Source organism: Propithecus coquereli, unplaced genomic scaffold, assembly GCF_000956105.1.
Source record: "Propithecus coquereli isolate 6110/MARCELLA unplaced genomic scaffold, Pcoq_1.0 Scaffold148, whole genome shotgun sequence".
In the NCBI taxonomy this organism is placed as follows: Eukaryota; Metazoa; Chordata; class Mammalia; order Primates; family Indriidae; genus Propithecus; species Propithecus coquereli.
This window is the reverse complement of record NW_012139191.1, coordinates 1,504,917-1,528,165: the sequence shown is the minus strand read 5'-3', so window position 1 is coordinate 1,528,165 and position 23,249 is coordinate 1,504,917. Positions and strand designations below refer to the sequence as shown.

General features: G+C 42.0%; 1 protein-coding gene across 2 annotated transcripts in view; it reads left to right on the top strand.

Moving 5' to 3' along the window:
• The window catches only part of KCNJ6 (potassium channel, inwardly rectifying subfamily J, member 6), a 269,851-nt gene that overhangs the window by 244,085 nt on the left and 2,517 nt on the right, over positions 1-23,249 (top strand). The window contains exon 3 of one of the 2 annotated variants that reach the window (XM_012640089.1): positions 22,515-22,866. The exons of the other annotated variant lie outside the window; for it this stretch is intronic. Within the exon in view, the coding sequence (XP_012495543.1) occupies positions 22,515-22,840 (326 nt within the window). The 3' untranslated portion in view covers positions 22,841-22,866. Of the gene's footprint in view, positions 1-22,514; positions 22,867-23,249 lie in introns of those variants that run through there. 2 annotated transcript variants of the gene reach the window in all.

The following is a 23,249-nucleotide window of genomic DNA, read 5'->3' as shown; positions in this document are numbered from 1 at the left end:
ATCCTTCTAGAACTCTAAATACTCTAAATGCTAAGATTCCTTGGGTCAAAACTTCTCAAGCCTCTTCCACAACAGGTCACGGTTAGCTTGAAAAAATTAAAGATATGGGAAAGAAGAGGGAAGGGAGAAGCACAGTGATTTATAAACTTACTTTCTGTAGGTGATCTGACTTAAATATTTATAGTTTAAAAAGAAAAGAAAACTTTAAGAACCCAAAGTAATGAATTCAGTGTGATGTGACCGGACAAATGACCAACTCTGAGAAGAGGCCGAAAAAAGGGAAGAAAGTTGATTTTTATCCCTGTGTTGAGGGACATCCACACAATAAAATCGAGATCTTCTATTCCAAAAGAAGTCATTTTTAAACTCACACCTGTGGACAGATTGGTTAGGAGAAAAGGCTATGATTGAAATTAAATTATGCAGAAAAGGAAATAACCTATTCTGGTTTTTGTCCCCCAATCTAAATATTTAGCAAGACGACATCCCACAGAGACCCTGAACCAGTTCTCCAGGGTTAGCAAGTAAAATGCTGATGCTCATATGTGCCACTGGCACCTTCCCCCGTCACCCCTTTGAGGAGACTTCTAAGAGACCAGCCAGCAGGTGACCACTCATGGAGGTCTGAGTGAGAAGCCCCGCTGCTTGCAAGACATCCTCCCCGTCCATGGCCCCACGCTCTGCAGACAGAGCTGCCTGGCCTCAGTAATTGCAGCCTCTGCACTCAGGGGCACAGCCTCTCCCCTGTAGACTCCTCCCCAGCCTTGAACCCTGAGTGCTCAGAGATGCCGCCCCCACGAGCTCCACTCCAGCCTGACGTCCGCTCTGATGAGGGCCTGTGGTTTGTAGCGGCAGCCCAGCTCACTCCTGGCTAACCCAGGCTGGGAGGGCATCCTGCGGCCTCAAAACAGTCATAGATACTGTGCACGACATACGACACATTGTGCTGGTCCCAGTTGGAGGCTCAGGAAACACAGTGTTGGTAGCGTTATTTCCCCACACTGTATCAGCATAAACCAAGCGGTGGACTCTGCCCCGATCGCCACCAAGCTCTGCTGAGGTATTAACTGGTTTAAAATATTCATTAAAAACTTGAGGTACAGCAAGACCAACAGATCAGGAGACGACTGCCAGTGAAAAAATCGTTTCCTACTCACAGTTCCCAAGAGAAGGGGGCACGCCATGCCATGGGGTCACGCGGGAAGCACCAGGGTCGGTCAGGACACGAAACTGTGGGCAAGAGCTTTATTTTGGCTTCCGTGGGGAGGAGCAGCTGAGCCTGGGCGAGCAGACTTAGCATTGGCTAGTTGCAATAGTTTCCGCAGGCTCTGGAGCACGGACTGTACCCAGCTATGTGGTGTCTGACCCTGGGGGCATGGGGGCGAGTGGCTAGTGGCCTGGAGTGACGGCTGGGGCATGGGCTCGGAATGGGCTGGTTTGCATTCAAACAGTTTTTGGCTGTCTCCATCAACTGGGTCAGCGAGGCCCCAGTGTCATGGGATCAGAGTACAGAAAATAAAAGGTATGGTTAATACAGGAACCCAGAACCAAGCTGTTTCTGAAAGACATGAAATACTGCTCTCCCAGACCTACTCACACACACATCCCTTGGCCAGCTCTTTGCATCTAATGGGACACTCTTAGAAAGACCAAAAAACTCATGGGATCCAAAGAAATGAGCTAAAAAGTAAGAACTGAACTAGATCCTTCAAGTTATAGTAAGGACAATAATAATAGTCTGTGCTTAAGAAAGATGTCATTAGAACATGCTACCTGCTCTGCAATGGGCTAGATAATCGTGTATTATTTCGTTTAATATGTGACTTTTCTTCCTCGAACTAGGACAGATGAAAGGGCTCCATCCCTCCCCCTCCGATCTGATCCATAAACACAGTCTAGTCCACTGCTGGAGGTGCTGCTGTTGAAACTAAATTAGCAGAAGACACGCTGTGAGCTGGCATCCTGGTACCTGCTGTTCCTGCTCTCAGGAACTCTGTTGACCATCTCCCGGCACACTGGCTGCCGGAGCTGGAACATGCCAGCCTCCTCCCAGGGGGAACAGTGAGTTGAGATGACAGAGATTAGCCCAGAGAGGAACACAGTGTTGTTATTCCGTTCCTCCTTGTCTTTAAAAGTCAGAGCCAAATAAATGATGAAGCTACAAGAATATCATATCACCCCAGGATAATGAAAAGCTAGAGGTGTGAATAAAAATTGATTAGATACTCCCGTTAAGACTAGAATTTAACAGTGAGGACAGAACTTGGACACCTGGTGGTGATTTGGGAGCCAATGGGTAAAGTGTGGTGGGGGTTTATTCTCCTGGAAAGGTTTGATTCTCATTAAATATCAAAAACCCATATCTGAAACATTAAACTCTCCTGGGTTGCATTTTTCACCATAAATGGTTTGGAATGAGGAATGTAGAGATTCTTGATATATTCACTTTAAATCAATACTTCAAAAGTGGATTTAGACTAAAGGAAGCTGTCATTTCTAATAGTATTACGCATACGTTTACGAGGATGTACTAATCCAGAAGTCTGTCTCACACACTATAAACCAAACTAAATTTTCCACAAGTCAGGAAAGATTCCAAGTGCGAAGAAAGGGTGCAAGTTCCTTAATAGTGTCATCAGTGGATTTTCCCCGATTTTATTAACTATTCACTGTTAGTTGAAGAACAAGGAACCTCCAGCATATCGCAAGAATGTCTGTATGCTATTGCTAGACTCCTGAACATCTTGAGACATTTCTGATAGTAAAAGGGATCGGATTTGTGAAGAAACTCTAGAAAAGGCTGCTAAGTGACTGTACGCATGATGTTCTCTAGTCTAGTAGCTGCCACTAAAGGAACAGCGGTGTCCTCGGGGCCTGACTGCAGTCCCAGGGCAGTCTATGAGCACCTGGAACCTCTGGGACAAAAGCTAACTTACTGTACGTGACGCCACCAGTTCACTGTCACCAAGGGCCAGAGACCTTTACAAACATGCAGGCTGCAAACTACATTTCCCAAAATGTGCCCAATATTTCAGTTTAAGATGGCATTTATTAGACGATCCATAAGAAGATGTGGTCACTTTTATGAATATGTCTCCGTTATATTCCTGTCCTGACACTGGATTTGTGAGTCACTCGGTAAGGGTCTTATTTGTTTTTAAAAATTTATTGCTTTTGGTTAAAAATCCTTTAAAGCCTACTTTTTCAACAGGAAAAGATCTGTTTTCTTGCAATCAATGGTTCTCTCACTTGTTCCCTCTGCCCTCAGCCCTCCTCCCCCTGTGCCAGGGAACCTTTGAATCTTTCTGAATATGATTTCTAGGTCAGGAGGGAGGGCAGGAAGTTTGACCATTGTTTTGCCATTAACTTTAAGAAGAATTTAAAACATGCTGGAGGCATTTCCTTTTCACAGGCTATTAAGGAGGCAGAGTACAAACTGGTCCTCAGAGAACTGGGGAATTTTATCACTCTTCAAACTGTGTTTGTTACCCTCACAATACCCTGAAACAAAAGTAGCTCCTGAGGGGCAAAAATTAATGAAAAGGTAAACAATTATGAAAGGGCAATGAAAGTGAACTATGGCGAGGCCAGCCTAAGCTATGCTTGATTTTTAGTTAATGTTCTCCGGTTTCTCTGTGCTTCTGAAATGCCAGACAGATTCATAGACCTAAAATAATATCAGCAGGAGAGGCTTGCACATTCTGTTCCCTTCCAACAAGTAAATTGCCCAGTTACTAAATCAAGCATTGGACACAGGCATTTTATATGGCAGAGACAAATCTCAGCTTGGGGAATTAAAAGTTGTTTTAATAGGTGTTAATGGCTTTATCAAATGCGAATCAGTGAAAGTTCCTTCTCTTGGTAACCTGCCTGCCTCCAGTGGGTCCTATTCACTTTCTCCATTGCAGATAACTGCCCAGATGCAAAGTGGTGGCACAGTGTGGTCTAGGGACCTAAGTCACAGAGGACCAACAGTTCCACAGGAAGCCAAATTTAGCTTTTTTGTTTAAAGTGCCCAGTTCTAAATGATTTCACCTTAGTCCAGAGTGTGTTTGCAACCAACAGATGGAGACTCCAAAACACACATTGGTTCTGCTCACCTGCAGGGCCTTTCTGGCCCCTCCACCTATCCGTCCCCTGCCCAACCTTCAGGACCTGGCTAAATGCATTCTTTCTTCTCCAGAAGCCTTTCCGGGCAGGCTCACTCAGCCCGGCGTGGATCTCATGGCCCTTAAACTTGCAAACTCTGGGCCCCTTGTTTTAACCTGCCTCATAAACAGCCTCTTACTTGCCATATTTTTCTCATGGGTGGAGGCACTACCGTATCTCTGCAACTGGCTTTGTGTCCTTGTAAGGGTTATCAGCGTAAGAAATGCTGGTTAGACTCTGTAATGTCCACTCTGGGCACAGTTCCAGAAACACAAGGCAGATGCAGTCCCTGTCGTCCCGTGTTTGTGTTCTATCGGAGAATACAGGCATTCCATAAAGAATCACAAATGCAGTCAGAGCCAGCAAGGGGACAGGCAGACAGATGTGTATGACAGGGAGACCTGACTCAGTGAGGGGGTGCGGATGTCAGGAAAGGCCTCCTGGGGGAGGCGACCTCATCCCTGAGGAAGGGCTAAAAGTCAGCCAGGTGAGGTGAGGATGGGTGTCAGGTAGGGCAGTCGAGCACCCCAGAGGGGGTGGCCAAGGAGGTGGAATGTGTCAGTAAGCTTAAGGCAAGTGGGGCCTCAAAGTTGATGGGCTGTGGTAGGGGCAGCTGATAAAACCTGGTATATGAGGAAGAGGGAAAGGGAATGGATGCGGGGTATGTAACCAACAAATATTCACTACAAATTCCCAATTACCCACCTGTCTAAATCCTTCTTTGTTTCTCTGATCAAATCACCTCTGTCCACAGAAAATTTCAAATCTTCTCCCCCTCGCCTCCTACTTCACAAGAAAAAGGAGACTTACAGAAAGAAATTCCCTCAAGTCTTTGCCACCGTGTCACGCTTCTACCTATACCAGTACCTGTGGTGGTGTCCTTCGCTCTGTGAGGACAGAGGAGGGGCGGCTCCTTCTCCCCCCAGCCTCACCCGTCTCTCCAGAGCTGTGGCTGATCCCCTCTTCTCCCGCCTGAAGACCGAGCCACACCCACTCGGCCAAAGCCTTTCTTGTCAGTGTTTAAACATGGTCGGGTGTCTCACAGCTTTAAAAACTCACTCGATCCCTTTCCCTTGCTAACTATGGCTTTCTTCCCTCATCTTCATGGTCAGATCGTTGAAAATCTTTTCTATACTAACTCTCCCCATTTCCTCACTCCAGACGCGCTTCTCAAACCACTTCACTGGCTCCCTCTTTACCCCTCGGCTCTCACTGAGTTGACTGTGACCACCGAGTCTGAATTCAACGTCTGCTTTTCAGTCTGGGGCAGTTTTGTCTCTTGTCAGTTCTTGACACTGGTAACCACTTGCCCTTCTTCATATACCTATTGGCCATTTTTATTAATATGTCTTCTTTTGAGAAATGTCTATTCGGATCTTTTGTCCATTTTTTAGTCAGATTATTTTATTTTTTCCTATTGAGTTGTTGGAGCTCCTTATATATTCTCGTTACTAATCCCTTGTCGGATGGGTAGTTGGCAAATATTTTCTCCAGTTCTGTGAGTTGTCTCTTCACTTTGTTGATTGTTTCCTTTGCTGTACAGAAGCGTTTCAGCTTGATGTGATCCCATTTGTCCAATTTTGCTTTGGTTGCCTGTACTTTGAGGGTATTGCTCAAGAAGTCCTGGCCCAGACCAATGTCCTGAAGTGTTTCCCCAATGTTTTCTTTTAGAAGTTTCATAGTTTCAGGTCTTAGATTTAAGTCTTTAATTCATTTGGATTTGATTTTTGTATATAGCAAGAGATAAGGGTCTAGTTTCATTCTTCTGCATATGGATAGCCACTTGCCCTTCTTGTTTTTGTTTTTTTGTTTTTGTTGTTGTCTTTCTTTGGGGGGCAGAGTCTCATTCTGTTTCCATGGGTAGAGTGCAGTGACATCTTTGTAGCTCACTGCAGCCTCAAACTCATGAGCTCAAACAATCCTCCTGCCTGAGCCTCCCGAGTAGCTAAGACTACAGGCATACACCTCCATTTCTGGTTATTTTTTTCTATTTTTGGTAGATATGGGGCCCGCTTTTGCTCAGGCTGGTCTTGAACTCCTGACCTCAAGCTATCTTCCCACCTTGGCCTCCTAGAGAGCTAGGATTACAGGTGTGAGCCACCACACCTGGCCCACTTGCCCTTCTCAAAGCATCCTCCTCACTTGCTTCTGCACCCTTCATTCTCCTGGATTTCCTCCTCTCTCTCACCACTCTTTCTCAACATCCTGAGCAGGTTCATCCTCCTCCTCCTGCCCATCGGATGTTAAGTCTTCACAAGGCTTAGTCCCCTCCTCAGCCTTCCCTTCTCATTGCACCCTTCCCTAGACAATCTCTTCCCTTCCCAGGCTTCCGTTCTCATCTGTAGGTCGCTGATATCCCAATACATATGACTAACAAAGACCTCTTCTGTGGGTTTGAGACTTGGTTATTCCAATAGCCTATTCAATGTTCTTGCATGTCTTAAAGTCACAATAAAATTAACATGACCCAGACCAAACATAGAGTCTTCCTGAACCCAGGATTCCCAGTGGCACCACCATGTATCCTGTTGCCCAAGCCAGAAACCTGGGCATCATTCTTGGCTCTTCCCTCTAACTCACCCTCATGAATAATTCATTGCAGAGGTCTGTCCATTTGGCCTCCTAAATATGTCCTGAGTTCAATTCAGTCTCCCCATCTCCACTGTTTCTGTTCTAGTCCCAAAACTATAATTTCTTCTTTATACTATTGAAGTAGCTTCCTATGTATTTTCCCCACATCTGCTTGCTTTGCCCTCCTCCATTTCCCCTCTGCAGCCAGAGCAATGTTTTTATTTGGTACCAATCTCCCTTCACCCATACCCCAAACACACTAGTCTTCTTTCAGTGTCTTGAACACCTTAGGAACCCTACTACAACAGACCTGTCCTCTGCAAACGCCTTTCCCTCTGCTCATAGTGAACTTACCCCTACCCCATACATCCCCTCGTTCATCCTTCAAATCTTAGCTCAAACGTCACATTCTCAGGGACATTTTCACTAACATTTTCACACCTGACCAAATGTGGTCTTATAGAAGAATCTAACTTTTCCTCATTGCATTTGTTATAATTTTACATTTACACAGTTGTAATTTTACATTTATTTGGATGTTTATTTTATTTTCAGTAGACTATAAATCCAATGAACCCAAGGACCAAGTCACCATTCTACCCCTAGAACCCATCAAAGTGCCTGCACTTAATAGGTTCTTAATAAATATATGATGAACAAATAAACGAATTATTACCACTTGGGTCCTTTAATTCATTTAGCCACTAACAAATAGTTATTGGACGTACTTCAAACACTGTATGAGGAGATGGCCAAGAGAGAGCTCCCACCCACAGGAACCCCCATCCCCAGACTTGAGAAAGATACACACAAATATTGACAATTACAATTTAGTGAGAAAGATTCTGTCGAGATGAGCACCAGATACTGTCAAAGCACTTGAGGGTCCTATAACCCAGTTGCAGTTTAAATAAATTCTCTCTTCCTATTCTTCCCTATTTTTCCTTAAACCTCCTCCCCTTTACATGCATACACACTCTTTCCCCTAAAGGAGAGTTATTTTATTCTTTTATCTTTGCTGTTTTGTTTTGTTTTGTTTTGTTTTGTTTGAACCTGGGATTCCTTGGGCTTTTAGTGAGTCCATGAGCACTTAACCATTTGCAAACTTTTATACGCCTGCATATTTTAAGAGAAGAGGATCTATGAGTTTCATTAGATTCCCAAAAGGGTCTTTGACTTTAAAAAGTTAAGAACCACTGCCTGAAAAATGCAGAATAATGAGTAGCATTGAAGAGAAGAGAGACTCTTCAAATATCAAGCACCAAAGAGTATTTTGAAATGTTCAAAGAACAACTATGCGTAAAGTAAACCCTGACATCAATAGGGAGCCAACGCGTGGCATCACCAGATCTTTCCCTGTTGGGTTTTTATTTTATTTGAAAGAATCAACAAATAACAAAACATTTGATGTGAGGGATAAAAGCTATTGATCAATGCTGCTAATTCTACAAGAAAGGTCTGCTGTTGCTTTCACACTTGACCAAGGAAAGGAAGGGAATTAAGAGAACCACTAGTGACGTCCTCAGGCAGAATACTATATTGAGTATTTTCACATGTGAAGCGTCTAACACCTCTAATCTGGTCATTCATTTCCCCATTATGACGGAGGAGGAAATGAGAGAGATTAAGTAGCCTGCCCCAGGTCCTGCTGCCACTCCGTGCAGTCGGGATTCAAACCCAGGCCCATCTGCCTCCAACTTCCACAGCCTGGCCCCACTACGTCATTGAGGAGCCTGTTTTCTATAAAAGAAAATGAGCACGTTAAGTGATTTCATATTACGTTAGCAGAAGGAAACCATTATTCAGTTTCTTGTCCGAAACATTCCCTCTGTGAGCAAAGATTGAGAAATAAGAACTTGTATGTGTATATGTCTACTTTGCTTCTTTGTATAAAAGGAAACACAGGAGGATAAGGCAGAAATTGATGAAAATGGCCACATATAGGAGGGATGAGATGACATTGTTCTGAATTTATCTCTTTACACCAACTATATTTTTGAACCATTTAAATGGTTTACAAATTTTAAAACAACAAAAAAAAATGACAAAAGCAAATCATAAAAGGAAATACAAATAGAAACAAATGAACCTAGCTAGTTATATGATGATAACATAACCACATTTTAAAAAGAATGAGCTCAGGTAATTTTTGAAGACAATTTGTACAATTTTTGATTGTACAACCTCAGTGGGAATGTTCTAGGTTTAAAAAGAACTGCAAAGAAATTTGCAATGTTACCTTGTAGGTTTTCAGTTGATAAGTGTGAAAAGGACAGAGAGCACCTGCAGAATTGTCAAAAGGCTGTTTATTTGAATCATATAAGGAAGTCTCCTACCATCACTTTCCTCCCAGTAGAAGAAACTGAAAGGACTTGGAAAGGAGGATGGGTTTTATAGAGTAAAAGGAAGAAGTCTTGAGACAGCCTTTGATTGGTTAGTGTTCTATTAGGTGGAATTTTTGGAAGCAGGGAAGCTTTCTGACTGGCTCTCAAGTGCATTGGGCAGTCTTTGATTGGTCCACTACCTACTGGTACATTACGATGGGCTTTCCAGGCTCAGTAAGGTCACGTGGCTTTTCTTGTTTCAACTGGAAGAATATCTGGTCGTCAGCTTTGAAGCTTGAGTCTTGCATAAGCGATTTCTCAGTAGAATTATTGGTATAGCAATTCCAAAACTGTTTTGTGTGTTTTTTTAGGATACAGCCAATGATAAATGTATAGATTATTAGGAACTCAGGTTTTCGCTGCTAGAGAAGAGAGACACAAATATAGAATGGGATAAATTGAAGAAGAATCCTATAGTTTGAGATTTGATTTGAGGCTATCTCATGATCTCTTCAAAAATAAATGAAGGATGCTTGGTGCCTCCAAGCAATTTCCTAAAGATGATAGCCGGTACCCCAGATTTGGTAGAGAATAAACAGCACTGGTGTGGAAGACGAGGTAAACATGGGCAGACTTAGAAGGAAAGCTAGTGGGGAAAAACTGGTAGGTAGAAGGAAGGAGCAACTTGGGTAAGACAAATGCTGGGCAGGTGTTGGTTGGCAGCATCCCTTTGGCTACAATAATGCATTCACACTCCATTTTATTTTGTGAATGTCATCCACCCTCAGGTGTAAAGCACTACTGGGGTTAGAAGATCAAAATTAACACATGGCCTCTGTCTTCAAAAACAGAAATTATAGTGTGGTGGTTAAGAGCATAGACTCTGGAGCCAGACTTCCTAAATATGAATCCTCTTTCCACTCTTACTGTGCCTGCTAGTCTGCCCAAACTGCCATAACAAAATACCAGACAGGGTGTCTTAACAACAGAAATTTATTTTCCCCCAGTTCTGGAGGTAGAAGTCCAAGATTAAGGTGTCAGCGGCAAGATTGGTTTCTGGTGAGGGCTCTCTGCTTGGTGAGCAGACGGCGGCCTTCTCACTGCATCCCCGCATGGCCTCTTCTCTGCGCGCATATGGAGAGGGAGTGCACACACGCTCTGGTGCCTTCTCCTTCTTATAAAGACACCAGACACTGGTCCTTATGACCTCATTTAACCTAAATTACCTCTCTAAGACCCAATCTCCAAATATAGTCATGCTGGAAGTCAGGATTTCAACATATGAATTTGGGAGGCATGCTATCCAATCCATAACACCGCGTGACTCAGGAAAGTGCCTTACCCTTTCTCCGCCTCAGTTTGCTCACATGTAAAAATAGAGATCATAACAGCATCCTTCCGAGAGGTCTGTTGCAGGGGTTATTAGATGGCTGATTCACATAAAGCACCCAGTGTGTGACACACAATAAACAATAAATAACATTTATTACTTAACTCAATACTTAATTTATAAATTTGTCAATTAATTTGGTGAGAGTAGAATTAGGAGTACACACGCAGAATGCCTTTTTTAAGACATTAAAAGAATGCACATTTCAATGTTTTTTGTATAGCTGGAGATAAAACTCACTGGCCCTCCGTTATTTGAGTAAAAGAAGAAACATAACTGTTTATTGAAGGATGTTTTAACCTGAGAGTAAGGCAGGGCTCATTGTTATTTAAATAATCAACAGTTGGAAGAACTTACTGATTTACAATCATTTTTATACCATGCTAGAAAATTATACTATCCTGCTTCTTTTTGACACTGGGCTTGGTAAATCACCAACATTATTCTCCTACACAGAGGGCAACCCAATGCTAAGACTTATAAGTGCACAACAGTTTATTACTGTGCTAATTCAGCCAGTTCTTATTGAGAATGGGCACAGAGGTAAAGGAAAAGGAAATATCAAATTATGTTTCCTGGTACTTGAAATAAAACAGCAAAGTGCCTACGATAAGGTTGGGGAAACTTTTCATGTCGGAGGCCGCATTAATTTAGCTGTAATCAAATAAGGCCACATTCAAGAAACTTCATTTAGATATATTTAAAAATGTACATTATTGGGGACGGGTATATGCATACACAAAGAGTGCAATGCGCACCACCCGAAGGATGGACATATTTGAAACTCGGACTTGGGGGGAAGGGGGAGCAAGGGCAACATACGTAACCTAAACATCTGTACCTCTATAATATGCTGAAATTTTAAAAAAGTACATTATTTTGTAAAAATATAACTACTATGTACTTAATAATTTCAAAAAATTTAATTAATCTTCCTTTAATTTAATTAATTTTCAAAAAATTTAACTTAATTTTAAAGTTAACTAAACTTTTAATGACTTTGTTATATCTACTTTTTGTTGGAAAGCATTTGAATATTTGTTGCAGCATAGAGGTCCACAGTGTCAGTTGATCCTCCAGATGGGTATCGGTCATTTATGACCTTAAGTATATCTTGATTTGGGTTAGGTAGGAGAATGTAGATTTGCAGCAATAAGTGGTTGAAAAGCAAGAAAGCATTTTTCGGGCATGTTGCCAAAGGTGTGAGTATTCTACTGCATTTTTCCATATTTCAATTGGATCTGTCTAAATTCAAAGAATGACTTAAAAATGTCATCTACTAGGAGCTCAATCAATTCCGTCAGTAGTTCTTTAGGTACCTTGGTCACATCGACTAGGTGAGGCTGAAATGCTAATTTGAGTGAAATGTCATGATTCTCAGAGTCAATGAGCCTTTCATTGTATTCTCCAATTAATAGGTCTATAACAGCTGCCTATTCTTCAAATGATTCACACATATCATCCTGCTCATCGATGAGCTTTGCTAACTAGGGAAAATGTTTATCTGAAATTTTCTTTTGAAGAAGTGTTTTGAAAAAAGATAGCTTTTTCAAAATGCTTGGATTTTTGCCACATATCATATATAGACTTAGTTTTATCTTGCAAAGAAATGTTCGAGTCATCTTGATTTGACATGATATCACACAGAAATACGACTTTCCTATAGAAATCTTGTTTCAATAATTTGCATTGCAGATTCTGTTCTTCATATAATTTAACTATCTGTTCTCGCAGAGATAAAATTTTGGTTAACACCTGTCCCTGTGATAGTCAATGCACTTTAGAATGATAGGACAAATCCACACTGAATACCTCATGGTTCAACTTTAGCATGTTATGAAACTGATGATGCCGTGTTGCACTTGCACAAATATGGTTAACCATGCTTATAACTTGTTGCAAAGTGTCACTTAAAATAGTAGCTGCTTTAGCACAGAGATTTTGCTGATGCAAGACACAATGAAAACAAATGAGAGTATATGGATCTGTGAATACATTTTTTGTCTGGGCAATAAACCCTTCATGGTTTCCTGTCATGGAAGATGCACTGTCTCTGTACATACACTCACTAAATTTACCAAATTCAGTCCAACTTCACGACATTTATCTGGGAAGTTTTTGAAGACATCTATTCCCTGTGTTCCGTTTGCAAGAGTGTCCAAAGCAAGTAACTCTTCATAGCAAAGAAAATCTTCTGTTATGACCCAATGAAGTATAAAGCCTGCACTGAGTCAGTAGTATCAGTTGATTCACCCAAAGCGATTCAATAATATATATTTTCCTTTTGAAGTATTACATGAAGTTTTTCTGTTAAATTGAAGGCTAATTTGTGCTTCCAATCAGTTATGGTTCTGCTTGGAAGAGGCAGCTGTTTGTACTTTGAAACATTATCAGGGTCTAAGCATCCTACACTTTGACAATGCATTCTTTCACAAATTCTACCTCACTGAATGGCTTCCCTTCTTCCCCCAAGTATATAAGCTACTTTATATGTTGCTTCAGTGGCATTATTTCCAGGTCTTATTGCTGCTTGAAAGAATTGTCTTTGCTTTTGCTTTTCATCTTTTAATCTCTGCAATACAAACTTTCACACCTCTTCCTCTAATTTAAAATATTTGTGGTCCTTATGAGTGTTATAATGCTGATGACCACTGAATTTCTTTACTGTTGATATCGCAGGATCCCAAAGCAAGCAAATCATCTTATCTTTAGCAGGAACAAGATAACATTACAATTCCCAATCGTCATTTAAAAATCCGTTTTCTTCCTTCAGTGTTCTCCTGGTCTTCTTTGACATGATGAGCTGTTAAGCAGACAGAATTGAAAAATACTGTCCAGCTGTGCAACCATTTACAAATTCCATTTCCAACAGAAACACAGCGCACCATTGTCAAAAGCTGATAACAGACTGTTGTACTTGACCCCCATAAACTCTCGCCAACCAGCCTCATGTAGTAGTGGCGCCGGTCAAGTGGGGAAAGTTAGAACTAAATCATGCGCGTGGCAGCCATCAGTTTAGCCCTTATGGCTTACTAATGTTCTAGCTGTGCCAGTCAATCTGGGAGGATTATTTCATTGAAACTTATTTTATGCTTTGATATTTTAAATCCATTCACTTTAAAAATAAAATGAAAATACAAAAGACAAACAAAAATGCACTAATAAAAATAAAAGGATTTGTTCCGTAAAATTTGGATTCAATCAAAAGGCCACACTTAAGGACCTAGAAGGCCACATGTGGCCTTAAGGCAGCAGGTTCCCCACCTCTGGCCGACAGCCAGTTCTTTCTTTGTTCTTGAATGTTGGCAATGTAGACTCATTTTACATTCGAAAGTGGTTTATATCCATTTTATTTTGTTGAAGTCTCATTCCTCAGGCCACTTTGATGTATTATCTACCTACTGATGCCAACTCTGGTTTGCCCAGGGGCTCTCTCCTGAGGGTGGCTTTCAGCATATTTGTATTCTACACGCGAACTTCTGCCATCCTAATTTGTCACTGAATCTAAAAATAGGCTTTGCCTGTTAAATCCCTGTGTTGCAGGGCCAGCCTGTGTTTGCTCAGTGCCTGTTACAGACTCCCTAGCTGTGCCTTGGTTGTTTTCCTGGCTCCTAGGTGGGGTGGGCCTTGCAGTCACCACTGACAACACGCGCTCCCTCCCCTCCAGGCCTTAACTGCTCCTCAAGGAGTGACGTGGCCACCAAAAGACAGGCTGTCCCCATGCACTTTCTGCAGGTCAAACTCTCAGAACAACTAGGGATCCAAACAGAGAAGGTCTCAGTGGATAAATTGTGAAATGAAATTATTTTTAAGATACACACATATACACACACACTTTTGGAGAAATAACTTAGGCCAGACAACACTACGGAAATCAAGCAGCCTCCTTATATGCTGTGTGATTTGACTGAGTTAAGGAATACTTGAGGAGCCAGTAAGACATTATTTCTGGATGGGTCCCTGCGGTGTTTCCAGAACAGATTCATATTCGAATCAGTAATCTGAATAAAGAAGATCCACCCTCACCGATGTGGGTGGGCCCATCCAATCCACGGAGGGCCCCATATAGAACAAAAGTCAGAGAAAAGGCGAATTCGCCCTCTTTTCTAGAGCTGGGCATTCCTCCTCGCCTGCCCTCGGACGTCAGCACTCCAGATTTTCAGACCTTCTGAGCCCAGAACTTACAAAAACTCTCATGATCTCTTCCTAGAATATTTCATTTAACTCATCTTTAAAATTGTTTGGGCTTTGTAATTTCTTTATGGGAAATTTCTAATCATTGGCTCAATTTCAAAATTGGTTATAAGACTTAGCTTTTTATTTATTTTCTTAAATAAGTTTCACTGAGTTATATGATTTTAGAAAATTGCCCATTTCATCTACATTGTTAAAGTGAGTTATAATAATATCCTTTGTTGGTTTTAATCTCTGCTGTTTCTGTAGTTGTATCACCCTTTGGGCTCCCAGTGCCGTTTACTTTTGCCTTCTGTATTTGCTACTTGACCAATCTGATCAGAGATTTTCTATTTTATTAGACTTTTCAAAAAACCAGCCTTTCTCTTTTTTAACAAATCTGTTTTCTATTTTATCAGTTTTTACATTCATATTTATTACCTATTTCCCATGGATTAATCTGATGTTCATGTTCTAATTTCTTAAGAAGTTGGATATTCTGCACATTAATTTTAAGACTTTCTTCTTTTCTAATATAAGCATTTAGGCCTATAAATTTTTTTTACTTTCTGTATATCTGCTGTCCCCAACCCCTGGGCTGTGGACCAGTACCGGTTCATGACCTGTTGGGAACCAGGAAGCACAGCAGGAGGTGGGTGAGCAAAGCTTCATCTGTATTTACAGCCACGCCCCATCGCTCGCATCACTGCTTAAGCTCCGCCTCCTGTCAGATTAGTGGCGGTATTAATTGCAGGAAAACAAGCTCGGGGCTCCCACTGATTCTGCATTATGGTGACCTGTATAATTATTTCATTATATATTACAATGTAATAATAATAGAAATAAAGTGCACAATAAACGTAATGCACTTGAATCATCCCAAAACCATCCCCTTCCACCCCCAAGCCTGTGAAAAAATTGTCTTACATGAAACTGGTCCCTGTTGCCAAAAAGTTTGGGGACCCCTGCTTTATATCACATAATTTTGATATTTAGTATTTCAATATCATTCAGTCCTCAGTATTAATGAATTTCCATCATGGTTTCTTCTTTGACTGACATTGTTTAGAAGTGTGATTGCTTACTACAAAACATGTGGTAATTGTTTAAGTTCATCTTTTCTTACTGCTTTCTGTCCTGTGCATGCAAAGCTCGGACTATATCAATTCATACACAGAATCTGGGGATCCCCTTTCAGTTCTCTCCTCTGTGGGTTCCCCTGCTTTCAGCTCCCAGGTCTCCTCTTCCCAGCCTTCTTCTCTGAAGATAAGATTTGTCTCAGCATTTGAACCACCCACACTCTGCATGGTTTCACACAAGTGGGGCCACTCTCAGAGTAAAACAGTGAGTGCAAAGAGAGAAAAATGGCAGCCACAAACTTTTTGGGCCATGGACACTCCTCCTCCCAGTGCTTGGGCCAGAAAGATTTTTTTCCCAGGGTTTTCAGTGCCTGTGCCACTGCCTGACCGCAGAGCAGTGACAACAGGGGCCCCACTCCAGGCTGGGGTGGGGGCGACACACCCAATTAATGGGGATCCCGCTCCCACTCTCTGACTCACGGCGGCACCTGTCCCGGCCCCGACAGGGTTGCTGTCAGAGATTTTCTTGTTGGCGCCTGCTACAGCTCTGCACTGGGGCCACGCTCAGGTTGAAGCCAGAACATAAAAGAGAAAAGGAAACAAAGAAAGAAATCTATCCCCAAACAAGTCATTCTTCAAGTTTGGTTTCCCTTCCCCAATCTTCCTGCTATGACGAACTTTCCGGAGTTGCGTTTGTATAATACTCTGTCCAGAGGCCTGAGCTGTGCTCAGGGGGAGGGAACAGCTACATTTATTCCGCCTTCACCAGGACCCGAAGTCCTGTCCCTTGCTTTTCATTGAACTCAGGTTTGATTAAAATCATGGATTTTGTAATTTTCCAGCATCTCGTGTTTTAGCTGAGTGTCTTTCATGTGTATTAATAGTCTGACATAATGCTGGAAGCAGAAATCTCCCACTTTCTTTCCTAGTGATTCATAAGCCATCTTTTTATTTAATAGTACATATCGGACATTGCCAGTGAACAATATTAAGCTGTTTGTGTATGGTTCCCTAAGTCTACTGTTTCTATTTAACAGTAAGTATTCTTGGGAACCTCCCGCGTTGAAGCACTGTGCTAAGTGCTCTGGGATATGGAAATGAACGAGACAAATAGATGCTCAAGGCATTCACAATTCAACAGGAAAACAGACACATGCAGCTAACTGCAAAATGCTGCGATGAGCACTGTGACAGGAGGTCACTGAAGTGTCAGGTGGCCCTGGGCTCCACAGTTCCAATGAGAGACTGGCTGGTCACAGAGTGCTTCAGAAAGGAGACCGTAAATTAGTTAGCTCTTCGAAGATGAGCAGGGGAATTCAAGGCAAGACGGCTGACTAGAGACATCGCTCACTGGATGGTCCCGGAGGGAAGGAAGGGTTTCAGACAAAGGAGAGGGGAACAAGGACACAGCTCAGGTGTAGGGCAGAGGAAGAAGTACCTGCCTGGGACTTCATGCCTGAAAACCGTGAAGTAGAAAAGGAAGAGGAAAAAGGAAGAAAAGATATTGGCAAGGATCAAACCCAGAGAGGCTCAGAGCCCCGTGAAGGGGTACGGGGGATCCCTTCTCCTTCCCACGTACCTTCGGTGACCAGTGGGCTACCAAGTTACTTGGAAGCATTTCCACCCCTACGAGCCCAAGCACTGTGGCAGCCACGGAATGGTGGGGAGAACTTGTGCCATCCCAGAGCTTGGACATTCCCGACGGGGTTCCCCTCCAAGCAGGGTGACCCAAGAAGCCGGAGAGCTGGCTCTCTTCCATTCTGATTCTAATCTTCCCTCTCCCCTCCCCTGCCCGCTGCAGCTGGGAGAGCAGTTTGCATTGCAAAAGCAACGCATATATACTAAAACATTTGTACCCCCTTAAAGTTTTGAAATAAAAAATGAAAAAAGAAAGATGTGCAGAATTCCACTGGGGGAAGGGCATTCAAGATACAACAAACAGGGTAAACTCTGGCATAACAATATAAAAGCTAAAGGTAACTGCCATAGTAACAAAATGTCATACATCTGAAATTGCTGTGAGTAGATTTATAAATCACCTCACACTTATACGTGAGGTAATGGATATGTTCATTAGCTTGATTTAGCCTTTTCACAATGTACACATATTTCACAACGTCAGATTGTACACCATAAATCTACACAACTTCTATGTGTCAAATAAATAAGGACAAAACAAAACAAAAGATAAGGCAGCCAGCACGCCCAGAGAATAGAGTGTGCCCACAACTTGGAGATCAGGATCAAATTTTCCACCTTTTGCTCCTCACCAAACAAAGCATCTCTTTTTCCAGAGAGTACTTTACTCACCAAAAAAACCTACTTCTGGGGGACTTTCTGATGATATTTCTGATATGGATAGTGAATACCACATACATACACACTGATACCATCCCAGTAGCTCTGCCTTTTTTACGATGCTAACTCAATTGGTTTCATTTTGTTACCTTTTCAAATTCAGTAAAACATCACATTTTTAAAGACCGATCTGGGACCAAGGTCTTTAAATATGAAAGCCAGGAATCTTTCTGAAGAAATGAAAATTACCAATTTATCCTAGGAATACTTTTTAATATTTTACTGACAGACACATTAACATTCTTTTTTTTTTCTTTTTTTGAGACAGAGTCTTGCTCTGTCACCTGGGCTAGAGTGCTGTGGCATCAGCCTAGCACACAGCAACCTCAAACTCCTGGGCTCAAGCGATCCTCCTGCCTCAGCCTCCCGAGTAGCTGGGACTACAGGCATGTGCCACCACGCCCGGCTAATTTTTTTTTCCATTTTAGTTGTCCAGCTAGTTTCTTTCTATTTTTAGTAGAGATGGAGGGTCTCACTATTGCTGAGGCTGGTCTCGAGCTCCTGACCTCAAGCTATCCTCCTACTTCAGCCTCCCTGAGTGCTAGGATTACAGACATGAGCCACCACACCCAGCCAACATTCTCTCTTTATCCCTTTTGAAATGAATTCAGATACCAAAAAAATGAATAAAAATTGGAAAAGCAACCATGAGCATTTATTTAAATCTTGCCTATTTTTATTACATAAATTAAATGCTCCTCTTAAAAATGGCACCATGGAAAGGTATTTTATTATCCCTATGGAACTCAGTAAGTATATTGTATTAGTTTGTTGCCATAACGAAGCACCATAGATTGGGTGGCTTAAACATCGGAAATTTATTTTCTCCCAGTTGTGAATGCTGGAAGTCTAAGAACAAGGTGTCAGCAGGGCTGGTTTCTTCTGGGGCCTCTCTCCTTGGCTTGTGGATGGCCATCTCCTCCCTGTGCCCTCACATGGCCCTTCCTCAGTGTATGTCTCTGTGTCCTAATTTCCTCTTCTTATAAGGACTCCAGTCATATTGGATTAGGACCCACCCATGTGACCTCATTTTAACTTAATTACCTCTTTAAAGATCCCGTCTCAAAATATATCACATTCTGAAATACTGGAGGTTAGGACTTCAACATACAGATTTGGGTCAGGGGAAACACAATTCAGCCCCTGAGAGTATACTTAGGACAATTTCCACAAACCAGGTCAATATTATTAACATTTCCCTCAACAAATAGCCCCACTACATACTTTTGAATCACTTTGTTTTGCTGATTAAATAGAGCATGGTATAACCGTATAATAGAACGGTATAATTGCCATAAACATGAAATAACCATAAAATTATGCTGGAGAAAAACATTTATTTTTACCTATAGTTACCTTTACCAATGTTCTTAATTTCTTCGAGTGGATTTGAATTACTCTCTAGTGCCCTTTCATTTCAGCCTGAAGGACTCCCTTTATTATTTCTTATAGTGCAGGTCTGCTGGCCACAAAGTCTCTCCATTTTCGTTCATGGAATGTCTTCATATCTCTTTCATTTGTGGAGGATAATTTTGCTTCCATGGTTTCTGATGATAAATAAACTCCTATTATTTATTGAAGATTATTCAGGATCATTTGTATGTAATGAGTTCATCTTACTTGGAGTTTGTTAAGCTTTTTGGATGTATAATGTGTTTTCATTAAATTTAAGCAGTTTCTGCCATCGCGTCTTCAAATACTCCTGCTCCTTTCTCTTTATACTCTCTGTCTGGGACTCACATTATGCATATGTTGGCATACTTGAGGGTGTCCCACTGATTTCTGAGGGCTATGTTCATTTTTCTCCAGTCTTTTTTCTTTCTGTTCCTCAATAACCTCAATTGAACTGTCTTTAAGCTCACTAATTTTTTCTTCTTACAGCTCAAATCTACTAAGTCGTTATAGTGAATTTTTCTTTCATTTATTGTTCTTTGCAGTTCAGAATTTATAATTGATTTTTTGTATATAATTTGTTTTTCTTATTGATGTTCTCTATTAAATGAGCCCTCGTTTTTCTAACTTCCTTTAGTTCTTTAAACATGACTTCCTTTAGGTCTTTGAATAATTTAAAATAGCGAATTTAAAGTCTTTGTCTAGTGATTCCAATGTCTGAGCTTCCTCAAGGACTGCTTTTATAGACTGCCTTTCTTCCTGGGCATGCGCCATACTTTCCTGTTTCTTTGCATGTGTCATAAAATGTTGTTGAAAACTGGCATTTTAAATACTATAATGTGCCAACCCTGAAAATCATATTATCCCTCCTCTCCAGGATTTTTGTTGTTTTTTGTTTTTTAGTGACTTTCCTGAGTTAATTTTGTAAGGTGTGTACTCTTCATGTGTCTGGCCACCAAAGTCTCTGCTCAGTTAACTTAATTATCAGCTAACAATTAGACAAAGATGTTCTTAAAAGCCTATAACCAATAAATCTCCCAGTCTTTGTCAAGGGGCTGTGTGCGTGGTGGGACATGTCTTCATCGCTCAGCTAGGCACTTTGCAACTCTGCCTTACCCTTCCCTTCCTGCTTGCACAGAGCCACAGGTCAACCAGAGGTGAGAGCTCAGGGCCTTCCCAGGTTTAGGGGGCTTGTGCACAGCTCTACACATGCATCCATGTGGTCTTCTAGATTCTCCAGAATATGTTGGAGCTTTTCAAAGCCCCCTGTGGACATCTTTCCCCAGATTTTCTTTTTGGTTTTTTTAGTTTACTGTTTTCTCCAACTGTTATCACCGCCTTCTCCATTTTCTAGTCACTTCACAATAAACATGTACTTCCTTTATGGAAAAAAATATTTTACCATCTTTTCCCCTTGACTTATATTTGCATCACATTCTGAGCCCACAAATCCCTGCCATCACCTGTCTTTCCTCACTACTCCCAAGCACAAATAAAGAAAATAACTCAGAGGAAAAACATCGTTTGAGAAAGAAAATCAAGTCAGTGTTCATCTGTCTTTCCAACACCTGCAATACTCGTTTTAGAGGCATAAAGTGGGGTTTTTGTGGGTCAGCCAGGGAAATATTGAGGAAGGGCAGGTTTGACACTGAGAGATAACACAGGGCTGGTGTATGGGCTGCTGCTGGCTCAGGCTCTGACAGCTGCTGTTGAGTCAAGCACTTAAATCCCTGGTACCCAAGCTGCTCCCTCTGGACACAAGGAGCAAATGCTTCAGGGACATCTTGTTTCTCTGAACCCTTCTGCATAAACACCCACGTGTATCCTCTTCTCTCTATCCCACCTGCATTCAGCACAAAGCAGCTGCTAATATATATTACTGGTCGTTTTAACAGATGACATACTGACTGGCTGGTCTACTGCTTTCCTGGGTGATAGTGTGACTTTTTGGAGTCCCTAGTAGTCTTACCTTTGTGGGCCCCTTGCTCCATTAAAAAAATGTTTTTAATTATATTTTATAACTGTGTTGATATAAAGATGAATATGTTAACATTTTCTTCTAGCTAAAAGTTTATTTTTCTGATTTTAAAAGAAATTAAAACATTTTCACGGGCCCCTAAAAGTATTATAGGCCCTAGACAGTGTGCCTACTTGCCTAATGGAGAAGTGAGCCCTGAATTACTAACTAAATGAATGCTTTCACTTTCTGAGATTTTTTATAAGAGAGCTCTTTGGCCTCAGGAAAAAAAAATTCACGATTGTCATTTCCCATATCTTATACCAGGCCTGTTGCCTAGTTTTCTGTTCTAAGGAGATGGACGGAATTTCCCCCATTCTGCTATTTCACATCTAAAAGAAAGCTACTCCTCACTCTGGGGCTGCCAGTAGTTCACATGGTATTTTTGTGCAAATTAGAAAACGTCTTCTCATCTTTAAGAAGGAAGAAGAGCTTTAAGGTAGTATATCATGACACGATACGGGCAACTATGCCCACTGAGCCTGAGGAAAGCGCAAACTCAGGTGGATATCCCTTCTACCTCATTTGGGGGCCACAGTGTGGCCTGTGTGTCACGGCAGGTGGGAATCTAACACTGGTCCATGGCCTCCAGCTTAAAGGCAACCGAAGTGTAGTGCCACAAGTCAAATTTCATTCCAAGTGTGTGGCCGAAGCCTTCAAGTCCCATTAGGATTCATGCTAAGCCTCTAAAAGCAGTGGGAAGCCACAGTTGTGACTTTAGGGTACTCCTGGTGCAAAGAGTAGACAAGGTGTAGCCATACGCACCTGTGTGCATGGGTACACTTGCTCTCCTCTGTGTGTGCGTGGCCGTGCAGGCACGTGTGGCTTGTTGTGAGCCAGGACTCTCTCATTGCTGCCCAGGACTCCACTGGGAGGTCTAGAATCTCCATGCCACATTAGCAGGTATCTACAACATGAATGACACCTCCTTAGTTGTGTCATGGTACGCAGGTCATTCTGAACGGCTGCATGCAGTAGCCCTTCCCGGTTCACTGAGTCTCCTTGGCTATGGAAAGCCCACACTCGCATATATACTAAAGCCTCCATTCTCCTCTCCACAGGGATGACATGCCAAGCTCGGAGTTCCTACATCACCAGTGAGATCCTGTGGGGTTACCGGTTCACACCTGTCCTGACGCTGGAGGACGGGTTCTATGAAGTTGACTACAACAGCTTCCATGAGACCTATGAGACCAGCACCCCGTCCCTTAGTGCCAAAGAGCTGGCCGAGTTAGCCAGCAGGGCAGAGCTGCCCCTGAGTTGGTCTGTGTCCAGCAAACTCAACCAACATGCAGAATTGGAGACTGAAGAGGAAGAAAAGAACCTCGAAGAGCAAACGGAAAGGAATGGTGATGTGGCTAACCTGGAGAATGAATCCAAAGTTTAGTGCCCTAGCGGGGCAGCTCCTCTCCCCTCCCCCGACACGATCTCTCCTTGTCTATCATTCTCTTTCTTTTCTGTCTCTCTTACTTCCTTCTTTATTTATTTATATTTAATTTTGACATTACCAGAAAACAAATCTTCAAGGTGTAAAATATCTACCTGCCCTTTCTCAGTTCTTTAGATTGACAAGGTAGCCATGGATTTGGTGAAGGTGCAATGTGCCCTCATTTGTGGCCCGAGCCTGGTCTCCCCCCAAAATGCCACCCATCTAACTCCTGGAGATTTAAGCTACTTACCTGCATGTGTTGTACAATACCAGATCACTCAAAAGAGTGTGTCTAAGATGTTACCTGGGATGTGACAAGTAAGGTCTCTGGTGCCTATTTATTCATGCAGTGAGACATAAAGTAGAA